Raw genomic sequence first — 12067 nt, 5'->3', positions numbered from 1 at the left:
CTGAAGTGGAGAGAACATGTCAATTTAGAGAGGGTTTATTTTCTTTTATTCAGAAGACTTTTACTCAGAATTTTTAGAATGGAGATTGTGGAATCAAAATATAAAGAAATAATTCTGTCCTCCCCCTTCTCATAGCTATAGGTTTGAACACCTGTGAAGCAGTCTTATACCAAGTCACTGGTCTACTAGTTATTCCTGTTTGTTCTGATTTGTTCTGATTAGCAGTTCCGATTAGCAATCTCCAAAATCTCAGGCAGAGGTTTGGAACATTATCTGTTCTCAAGTTTATGGTAGAGCTTACATTTTGCATAAAGAAGGACTCGGGTTCCAAATCTCTTGTATCGCTTGTTGTAGGCAGCAGAAGTGAAGGAAAATAACATACACTTGAAGTCTAGGAGAGTCACTGGTATTCCTAGTTGACAATAATGGGCAAAAGAAATAAAAGGTGTGGCTCAGAGTAAATTGCCAGATCTTGTTAAAATATTCCATTTACTACATACTAAAGAATCACACCATCACACTACACAGCGTGCCAACTTTATTTTCAAGGAGCAGCCACCATACATTTTACTGTGTACAAAGAAAGACTCAGTCCAAAAAGTGAGTGTTCTATCCAATTGATTATGATCCCATTCATGATCCTGCCATTTTCACACTGATGCACTTGAACACACATACCAAGTGTGCATGAAATAGAAATACAGTTGCTGTTGTTTCATCATGTGAATTTCCACTGAAAGAGGAAGAGAGAATAAATTAGCCTACAGACCCATCTTGCCGTCTTACCGTTGTGGAAAGAGGAACTTGCTGTGTGACTTGCAGAAGAGAGGTCTGACTTGGAAAGGGGGGGAGTTTCCTCTTCACTAGCAAATTCAACTTCTGCATTCATAGCTGGTTTTCATACTGGGCTGCCCAAAACATATGAGGAAGTCAACTACAATGATGCACCTAGTGGAAGATAATGGAGGAACGCATATTATATACATAAATGTATTGGCTGGACATGTTAAAAAATCATGCATTAAAAATAATGTTGTAGAACATCACACGATACATTCTTTCCTTCCTAGAGATAAATGTTGATTACATATTTTGCTAGAACATTGTCAACAGCAACACACACGAAGACATCCTATTCCAGGAAGTATCAAGCATGCACATGCATACACCATACGATGTGATGTGTGGTGGTAATTTCATTTACATAACATCCTTCCATGTAAAAAAGTGAATATGGCTTTTTGCCTGTGTTTATGTAGTACTGCAGGAATCAGCTATTCATGTATATTATACATGTATGTATATCCCATGGGAGCCAGTGTAGTATAGTGATTAAGAGTGAACTCTAATCTGGAGAATCCAGTTTGATTCCTCACTTCTCCTCATGAAACCTGCTGGGTGACTTTGCATCAACCATGGTTCTTTCAGAACTCTCTCAGACCACTCGGCAATGACAAACCACCTCTGGCAATGACAAACCACCTTTGAATGTCTCTTGCCTTGAAAACCCTATGGGGTCACCATTAGTCAGTTGTGACTTGATGGCACTTTCCACTGCCACTACATGTATGCATCCAAATGGAAAGGTTTTAAAATGGGATTAGATATGTCCATAGAGGACAGATCTATCTAACTGTGATCAGTCATGATGGCTAAAATTGAATTTCCATGAGACTGAATGCCAGTTGTGAGAAATTACCAGTCAGGTAGGCATGCTGCATTGCTCCACTGGAATATTCCTCGACTGTGGATATTCTCACAGGCAGCCAGTTAAATTCTGTGGGAAACAAGACACTGCCTATAGTCTGATTTGGTTCGGCTTTTTAAAGGTTCTTGCTTAGTGAAAAATTAGGGTTATCTTTTGCTGGTACTTCCTGCTTACGTGTTCCAGTCCATTTTCATTGGTTCTCTCCTCCCTTCTCCTGATTCTCTGTCTCCTTTCCAATTAGAAAACTTCTCCTTCAGTTATTGGTGACACATGTGAGCACCAATAAAAATGCAGAGAGATTTATAAGTGCCCATTAACTGAGAACTGAGGCTAAACTGTTTGTTGTTAAATAACACATACAACTGAAGGAGAAATCCACACCCTTAGTCTATCTTAAACTCAGCCCACCAGGAACTGTATTTCCCCTTCTATAAACTCTCATCTGTATTACTAGAAAAACCATTTTGGTGTCATTTGGCAGTCAATGGGATGCTTTCATTCCCAGACTTATCAAGTTATATATGTTATGTTTACCACCTTAACAATGAAAATGTACTTTTTAAAAAAATTGAGATTCTTATGCAATGATTCAACTCCTAAAACGATGCAATTATTCAACTCCTAATACTAAAGAATGTAAGAAAATACCAAATATAGTGAGAGTCACAATTTAAACAAACAACAACCCCTCTTTCAAAAGCTGGGTGCATCAGAATGATCCTATGCAAAATATTCTTCCCTGAGAGTACTCTTTGGCATCAGAGAAAATGGTCCCCTTAAAGAAAAATGTTAATTCTTTTATAGCTGTGCATTTGCTGAAATGTAGTGGAAGCAACTTGGATATACTACAGAGGAGATGCTGAGTAAAACAAGCATGGCTGAGGGAAGAGGGATTATCAAGGGAACTTGCAGGCTAAATTGAAGGGCATAAAGATTACATGGCAGCAGGAGGCAACCTGGAACTGTCTGCAAAAGCCTACATGTTGAGATGAAAAAATAAATTTTAAAAGGAATGTGACACCTTTTTGCTCCTTGGTCTGTGTCATCATATCTGCAATATTTTCTCTAATTGTTCTGAAAATATTGAGTAAATTTTAAAAAATGCGTTAAATCCCTGTACATAAAATATTATTAATTGCTTCATGACTTTAAAAAAATGATACCAGCAGAAACAACTTGAATTGCAGGTGAATGAAAGGCAAGTGAATGAGTTTAGCAAAGTGGGGAACTGACTGCTTTTATTCATGATGCAATGGGGTCTTGCAGAACATAAGTGAGAAGAGGGATCTGGCCTCTTTAATTCCCTCCCTGTCACGCTCACTCCTAGTATTCAGAATGGGCAGCCTCAGTATCCAAAACTAAGGCCGTTTCTGTATGGCACAATTATACCGGGTTACAATCAGTATCTTACAATCCAGGTCTATTTTATCCTGGTTTCTTCCTTCGCAAGGCTGCTTGTTTCTGTGAAGGAATCAAGTGAAGAACGGAAGGAAATACTCCAGTTTGTTTTGCACGAGCCCAGGTCTTTTGTATTTACACCGCAGACGTATCCGCACATGCGAAAACATCCCAGGTGTCCCACATTCTGATTGGCTGTTGTTTTTGGGTGACAACTTAAATGAACATCTCCGGCCTGCCTTTTGCATTTGAATTGCTGGCGCCCGCCTTTACCCCTGCTCTGCGGTTTTTGGGTAGGAGCACGTTTTGTGAGCTGGGAAATTCTCTGTTGAACCTATTGAACATGGATCTGGATCCAGAGGTGGTGCAGCTACTGGAAGTGTTTGTGGCGCTGGTGGTGCACCTCCTCAACCTCATGGTGCCCTCGCTGCATGTGCCCACTGCCAGAAAGAGATGGCCCGGGCATCTCTTCAGTCTGCTGCACTGAGGAGATATTGCAGGTGGGCATGGTTTGCCCTGGAGACCAGCGCCCTCACTACTGGGTTTATCCACACGTGAGCAGGTGGCACAACTGTGTCATGACTTGTTGGGCTGATGAGGAATGACTGAGAAATTTCTGCTTGACCAGGAAGACCTTCATGAGGATTGTGGACAGCCTTAGACCCCATCTGCAGTGCCAGGACACGAACATGCGGGCTGCATTCCCGGTGGAGATTATAGTCGTCATGGCTATCTGGTACATGGCCAGCCTGAACAGTTTCTGTGAGGTGAAACAGCAGTTTGAAAGTTTGGTGTCAGCCTGGTAACTGTAGCTGAAGTCGTGCATGAATTCTGCCTGGCCATGAGGGTCGCACTCTTCAGGAGGGTGGTCTGTTTTGCGGATAATGTGGAACAGGTACGTGGCTTCTTGTGTCCAGCTGGGGTGGCCCCCTTGTGCAGAGACTGAATGTATCGAGCCGCTTCTCGCTTTATGTTCTTGGTGTCAGTAATCTTGTGTATGAGTTCATGGCTGCCCCTCCTCAGAGCCCCTGTGAACACAAGTGTCAAGCCCCCTCCCCCCCATGGAACTTTTTGCTGTGTGGAGTGATGCTTTCGTACGCCCCTCACAACAGGTACGTTTCAAAATCCATGCAGAAACAACAGCTTCCAAAGGCCATTTCCACAAACAAGTGGTGGTGGAAGGAAGTGCTGTCAAGTGCCACAGCCAACCTATGGTGATTCCATAGAGTTTTCAAGGAATGAGAGGAACAGGCGTGGTTTTACTTTCTTCCACATAGTTACCCTGGATTTCTTTGGTGGACTCCCATCCAAATATTAATCAGGGTCAGATCCTCTGAAGATGCCAGCCACAGATGTAGCCAGGAGAAAATGCTGCTGGAACATGGCCATACAGCCGGGAAACCCCACAACACCCCAGGGTCAATCTGACTTGGTTTCCATGATCTGTCAAAATTGGGCAAGCCTAAGCCATCCAGGTCAAGGCGTAAAGAAGTAACTTATATAATTAAGTGCATTAATTATATACTGCACAGCATAAGTTTCTCCAGAGAAGTACAGCATTTCGAACACATTAATATTTGTCCTATGTATATTTAAACACTTTGATTGTGGTATCTAAGATTAAATTCTTACATACCCTAACTTTAACATATTCTCAAGCACATTTGTTTTAAACTAACAAACAATGTTGTGTCAATTTCCATAAGAAATGTTTAAACAATGGATTACCTCTCAGAACCTCTTGCATGAGTCTGAGAAGCTTTCCCACCCTACAGATCACAAACTGAATGTTTAGCTACAGACAAGTACTATAGATGTGACTGGGTTGGTTATTCTAATAAAAGTATTTTGTATAGAGTTCCTCCATGATTACTGCCAAAGGCATCTGGTGGGCCACTGCGAGTAGCAGAGTGCTGGACTAGATGGACTCTGGTCTGTTCCAGCAGGCTCCTTCCTATGTTTCTTATGACTGGTGCCAAATAATCAGAAGCTAAATATTTGGGTTGATGGCAATATATTTCATGTGTGTGCATGCGTGCGTGTGTGCGTGCATGTGATAGATTTTCCTCTCCTGGAGATATGCTATTGCATTCTCTGTGGCCTCATCTTAGCTCACAGATACAGAATGAACTTTGGAACTCAGGAGAAAATTGTTCAGAAGCAAACCAGCAAAGGGTTCTGCAGGCATGAGTTTCTGCTCTCTAATCCTGTGCCAGCTCTGCTCTTAGCAGATCTCTTGCAGTAAATGAGAGCAACCTTTGGACTGTTTTAAGATGTTTTGCTCCTGAGTCTTTCAAGGAAACATTAGTTTGGAATTACTAGTGTGGGCCCTGTGAAATTATATCCCCTTCAGCACTAGCATGAAAGAACAGCTTACTCGCACTCTCCTCCAACAGATTAATTATTGGCTGCTTCTTTTTTTAAAAAAACCCTCTTTAAATAGTAACTTGGGTTGGGTGTTTTTTTGTTTGTTTGAATGAAATGTGCTGTTGCCAAGCAAAAACTCGGTTTGTTATGGTCTCATATGTGTCAGTATGTGCCCATATGCTTGGTGTTCACACTATGGCAAAATATGCTTGGTTATGATGACATGCTGTTGAGGGAGACTAAAACTATGGGTTAGCAGAAGAGGCAGAGAACAGAAGTCCTGTGAAGGCATTGCTTTAAAGCAAATTATTTTATGTTGGGCCATGACTGAGAGGGTTACCGGAATAGCCTTTGTGCTAGGATTCAGATGCCAGCCACAGATGTAGGGGAAATGTCAGGAGAAAATACTACTGGAACACGGCCATACAACCCAAAACCCCCACAACATTCTAGTAATCCTGATCATGAAAGCCTTTGACAATAATAGTCTTTGTGCTGCTTGTATCTTCCCTAAAGCCTTTCTCCATGACAGAGAATTATTTATTATATTTATCCTGCCTCCAAGGAACAAACCAGGCCCTGATCATTGGCTTGATGAGTTCTTGGTTTTGTGACCTAAAACTGAAACAGGGAGATTATGCCTGGCAATCCATTTTACATAGTGTGTAGGTTACGCTCAACTTGATGGATCACAAGTACTACAAGCATTAACTAATTAAAAAAAATGTAGTACCACTAAAGTTTCCGGCCACGTGAGATGCAAAGTTAGTTACTAAACATCCCAAACCAGAGTGAATGGGAGAGTGGGAACAGCACCATTCCTGCAGCACCTCACCCTCTCCAAAGGGCTTTCCCACAGTGTAAGAAGCCCCCCCCCTCAACTAAAACTAGTTCCAAGAATGCCCCATATGGGATAACAGATACACCATGAAAATCATGGCGCATCTCTGAGGCTGGTTCTGCTGGTGCATGGGGCCTGGGTAGGCAGTCGAAGCTGACTAGAGTTGGCTCCACCCCTGGCCCATCCCTGGAATGCCTCCAGCTATGCTAGTGCAGCTTTCTGGGGGGCAGACCTAGACAAGGTCAGTGGTTTCTGGGCACTGTGGACAGTATGACATCTGCCCGCCAGAGTAAGTCACCGCCCTCTGCCAGCGCATTTGGCCACCCTCACTGGTACAGGGCTGTGGTAGCTCCAGATGTAGGTCTGCCCCCTCCCCCCCCGGATTGGGCCATAAGGAACATAAATCCAGTGCCTACTTAAGATAATTTCAGATCCCTTTTGCAACCAAAATATCCATTCTGTACTGGAGACATGTTTTATTGTTGGCACAAACATGCTATTGGATGCTACACTGAATCAAAAGAGGATCCTGATGCTGGGCTACCCCATGACAGGTTGTTCCTTATCAAGCAGGCTTTTCTTGTCATGGGGCAGTTCATGCTATGGTAACACAGCCACAACTAGAGACAGAACCAGAATGTGGGTGGATTTTTTTCTTTCCCCTCTAGTGGCTGAAAGATGGGTTCCCATTGATACTGCTCACTGTTTGCTAGAGACCAGAATATGGTATGTATTAATCCAGCACAAAAGAACCTATTTGGATGACCCACATCTAAGTTATTTTGTGAAGGAGGTATGGAACAAATCCTGAACAGAAACTGAGCAACTGATCTCACTGGGTTAACACAGGATGTATGTGTGACTTGGCACACACTCTGTATAAACAGGAAAGGAGATGAAATGACTGGCTGAGCTTCAAGAGCATATATTCTTCAGTGAAAGATATTTGCCTCCAAAGGCTAATGAGGTAATCTGAGTCATGCTGAGCTCCCTCTCAGGCAGAATTCCCCTACATCACGCTCAGCTTGACTGCAGTGACCAGAACAAGGCATGTTCCTAGAGAAGGAGCAGAGGGGAATGACTAGCACATTCTACGCAGCAAGTACTAATCCTCTCTGCTAATAATCACACTGTGGTGACATGAGTTCTGGCCTTGTGTTTGCACTGCAGCTCTCATCTTTAGGCAGAAACAGCAGAGCAAAGACACTATAGAAATGTCTTTCTCAGGCATAACTACAATATCTGGCCATCCTCAGAGGTCCTTCCTTAGCCATCAAATGCATATTCTACATTACTCGGAGCTCACGTCCTTTTTTTGTCTGAACGCTCTGCCAGTTGGAATTTACATGGTTAATGACCGGCAAGCAAAGCCTTCCCTGAGGCTAATCCACGATGTGTATTACAGTTAGTCCTTGTTATCCTGTCAGCTAAACTGCAATTTCCTTCATGGCTCATTCACAATATTAAAAGTTAGTTGGAATTTTTATCCACTAGCCAGAATGTTTTCCTGTTGTGAGTGTTGACAGCACACCTTTTTTTTTGTTCAGTCATACTGATTATGGAACCATGGTTGCAACTATCCTATAAGTGAATTCTTAGGGTGGGGGGGCAGGTACAGTATCTGGGAATAGGACAAAGAGGGGGTGTTTTACCAGGGAGAAAACAAGAGAATCTAATGAATGGCTAGGAAATTTTCAAACAGTACCACCCAAAGAAGAGTTTCACATAGAAATCAATGGGTTTAGAATGGAATGACTCTGTTTAGGATTGTGCCGAGAAGTTCATTTTTTTAGTCAATAGAGAAATGGGCATTGTCATGTTGACTGTTCACACCCAGTTGAGAGCTGTGGTGGATCCTGAAACCAGAAGATTGCTGGTAGTAGAAACATAGCCTATTGAGGGGGTTACACTGCTTTCAGTGTGGAAAAGCAGCAGAAGGCAGCACAGCCTTGTAATCTTGAAGAAAGGCTGATATATGGGGGGGAACTCACACACAATGTAAAATTATTCCAGCCACATTAAAGTCACTGGATTTGTTCCATGGTTTCTTTTAATGCTGTGCACACTTACTGAGTGCTCTGGTCCTCACAGATGTCTGGTGATATCTCTCCAAACAGATAATGGAAGATGGAAAGCCAAGTTATTTAATGGCTATAGTGACATGTTCTGGCCCATGCATTCCTTTGAAAAACAGTCAGGGCAAACAGAGCCTTTAGCCCTCTATCCAACTGCAGAGGGAATTTAGGACAGCATTTGGTCTGTGAGGGTGTATCAGTAAGACAGGAAGAACCAGGCCATTAACAATTCCCCACGGCCTCTTCCCACCCACCCCCTCCCAAGTTTATGAACCCTACCCTCCAATTCTCTCCCTTAACTGCTATTCAAGACTGGGGTTTTTTTTAGGTCGGTCAGTTTTTATATTTCTTTTTTTGGCATGGGCTTGGATAGACCCTCTCCAGACAGATTAGCTAACTGTATGCTCAGCCTTGCTTCTCAGCATAGTTCAGTCAGCCTCCAAATATCCTGTTGTTTTTTTAACCTCACAACCAGCTTCTCTTTGGGTTTATATAATGACTGCTTACCCAGAATGCTAACTATTGAGAATGCCTCATAGTTTGGTTCTTCAGAAGCAAGGCAGGGATAAATTAAACAAGGAGACACATCACCAGTGAAAGAAGAAACATCCCCTGGCAATCAACTTCCCTTCTGAATAGTTTTCACCACAGGATGACTAGGAATAGAAAAAACTCAGATGAGCTCACAATCTTAGTTCTCTCTTTGTAGCAAGCATATGGTTGCCCAAGAGGCGCTGTGAAAATGCTGAAGGGGATGGGTGGAAAAAAATGCTTCCTGCTCATGGTGAAGGTATTACTGTTGTGATATTTGGACCTTTGGAATACCATTCCCAAAGTAACATTTTCATACTATCTTGGCACCAAGAGCAAGGATCTGTATATGACCAAACACATGGGCATAAACCTCAGGGAAAATAACAGTAGGGGCTATGATGATATCATTAGCAATGGCACCATAGTAAAGTGGGTGGCACATGTACATCACTAAAGCAGCAAAACCTGGTCATCCACAAATAAGACATTGTAATTAACTAAAAGAAAATAATGGCTTGTTAAGGACTGAGCATACTCCAGGAGGTATGAAATGTCAAAGAGTCCTTGAGCATCTATTGAAGGGAGGAAAAACCAGACCAAGATGGGGAAATTGGCCTGCTACTTATAGAATCATGGAATTTGGATGTATATGTGTGTCTACTCAAATTTCCAAATTATGTTCCCTCCTCCTAGTGATTGCTCATGGCCCCAGTTTTCTCCTTTTTAATAGTGAGTGGCATGTTTCAAACATGATAGTTTCCACCCATTAGTAATAAATCAGGGAGCAAGAAGGAGATTTCTCTGCCTCCTGACAGAAAACTTAGGCAGGCAGATAAATAAGGAGTTCCAAATTTACTCTTTAAACGAGTGAAGGGAGGTCCCCCAAAGTGACAGGAATAGTTTTATCCTATACTAGTGGGGCCCGGCCACGCGTTGCTGTGGCAATTGTCCTTCTCATCACAGTCCGCAACCCACACAGATGTCCATGCAGGTCCAATGATCCCCAGCATAGCCTTTTGGGGTGGTCAAATGGAATCCCTCTTTCCCTTTTCAATGCACATTGTTATATGGTGCTGTCTTGTTTTTTTAGTATAAGGTAACCCTTCCCATTCCACAATAGAACTGTCCAGAGTGCGAATCCCGCTGTCCATGAGGCTGGTTGACATGCATAGTCCTGGGTTGGGTAAGGCAGAACTGGGGCAAGCAGGCTATCCCAGTCAGGCAGCAGAGGCAGGGTGGTGAGGCGCTCAGATCGAGGCCAGCTCCCTGGGTTCTTAAAGGGCCATGTGCAAAAGAAGCAGAGCCAGTAGTGGTGGCTTGCCACCACACCGTGGATTTTCTTAGAAGAAAAAGGCAAACTCCAGCTCGCTTTTAGTAAAAGAGAGCTGTGGTGAATATGGGGGGAAAAGTGGGTAAGTGGTGGTTAGATGTGAGGGAGGGCAGAGTGAGGTGTGTGAGGATGAGCTGGATGTGTGTTGTGTGGTTGCAGTGGGTGAGGCACAGAGAGGCTCATTCCGCACATGCAGAATAATGCACTTTCAAACTGCTTTCAGTGCTCTTTGAAGCTGTGCGGAATGGCAAAATCCACTTGCAAACAGTTGTGAAAGTGGTTTGAAAACGCATTATTTTGCATGTGCGGAAGGGGCCAGAGTGAAAGTTACCTGCGTGTGAGGGGGGGACCCCACCTGACGTCTCACACGGCAAAGTGTGTATGTGTTTCACTTCCACTCGTATTACCTAACAGTATTGCCTATTTACTGTTTCCACTGCTCATCTCTGCCCATCAGCGCGAATATTATAAGCCCTCATCCCAAGCCCTCAGGCTACAGACAGACAGGCTTCACGAACATTCTAAGGGTGACAGTTGAACACAAACAGCTTCGTGGTCTGGTGCGCCAGGAAAAAGACATTTTACCTGGCTCAGGTATGGACTTTCGGCGATTTGAAGGTCCCATTACCTGCCCGCAACAGGGAGGAACATCATGTGAAAATTTGAGGGCAATCCATCCAGCCGTTTCGGCGTTAGGGAGTGACTAACAAAGTCACTGTTTGCTTTTTATATATATAGATGGGGTCATTGAATTCTGGTAGCCTGAGAGCAGAGTACAGGCACAAGTTCTGTTTGCTCAGTGGCCATAAGAATGAAGAGGCAAGTGGCCCACAGCTTTCTCATCTTCATCCTACAGTTTCCTAGTGCAATGTAGAAATAGGGCTGGGAGGAACAGATGCTGTGTACATGTTTTGCTTTCCACCCCTAGCTTTAATCCTGTACATTGGTAAGTGGGTTTCTGCCCCTGCAACTTACAAAGTCTTAAATTTGCAGGTCCTGTGGTACATAGCACAAGAGTAGTGAGGTTGCTTGCTAAGATTTGCTCTGGATGCCAATGTGGGGTTGCTGAACTGCCCTTCCAGCATAATGGAGCTTTGTGGGGCAGCAAGCTATGAGGCACAATGGAGGGATGACTCCAAGCCTGGCTTGTTCGGGTGCAAGGAATAAAAGATTGACCAGGAAAGGACAGTGAGGAGCCCCCTTCAGCCTCCAGGGATGATGACTTAATAGACCAGGGGAGGGGAGAGCCTAGCAAAAAGAGGGAGGATGAATAATTCTGGCAAAACATTTGTTCCGTTTTCTTCAGTACTTAACATAGCAATAAGATCACAATGGTGTATAACTGAAGATAATCAGGAGCAGTTGTGGGCATTTTCTCTTAGAGGACTCATTAGCATAGGTGGTACTTCAGTAGAGTTTTCCTTAACACCAATCCATTCATCACAATGATTATAACAACAGCTCATAACTATTGCCCTGATTGGTCATCATATGTATACATTCCTGACAGGAGTTAACAACTCCTCCTGTTAAAAATGGTTGTATATTTGAGACACACACACACACCCTCCCGGCAATGCCTTAGTTACCAAATGGTCTCTGCATCCTTTATGGGCTCCTGCATACAATCTCATAATTCACAGTGGGTTGGTTCAGACCATTGTTTGTCACCACAGGAATTAATCTACTGCTTTTGTGTTCAACCCTCCTCCTCCTCCTGCGTGTACACAGTCATTTAATTAGCCACTTCTGTTTCAGTGTAAACCATAGGTTATCATGATATCTGAGTCTGCAAACTATGGCTAGTGTTTGCC

At 43.3% G+C, this 12067-nt stretch overlaps 1 protein-coding gene across 2 annotated transcripts in view; it reads right to left on the bottom strand.

Annotated features, from left to right (window-relative positions):
- Nucleotides 1-525: 525 nt before the first annotated feature.
- RAD51B (RAD51 paralog B) overlaps nucleotides 526-12067 on the bottom strand; it is a 401339-nt gene continuing 389797 nt past the window's right edge. The window contains exon 12 of one of the 2 annotated variants that reach the window (XM_048485432.1): nucleotides 526-733. In XM_048485432.1, the coding sequence (XP_048341389.1) occupies nucleotides 719-733 (15 nt within the window). In that variant the 3' untranslated portion in view covers nucleotides 526-718. Of the gene's footprint in view, nucleotides 734-755; nucleotides 949-12067 lie in introns of those variants that run through there. The other variant, XM_048485431.1, reaches the window with a different exon arrangement.

The sequence above is a fragment of the Sphaerodactylus townsendi genome, linkage group LG02 (genome assembly GCF_021028975.2).
Source record: "Sphaerodactylus townsendi isolate TG3544 linkage group LG02, MPM_Stown_v2.3, whole genome shotgun sequence".
NCBI classification, from domain to species: Eukaryota; Metazoa; Chordata; class Lepidosauria; order Squamata; family Sphaerodactylidae; genus Sphaerodactylus; species Sphaerodactylus townsendi.
Note: the sequence above shows the minus strand (reverse complement) of the source record. Positions and strands in the feature narration are given on the sequence as shown.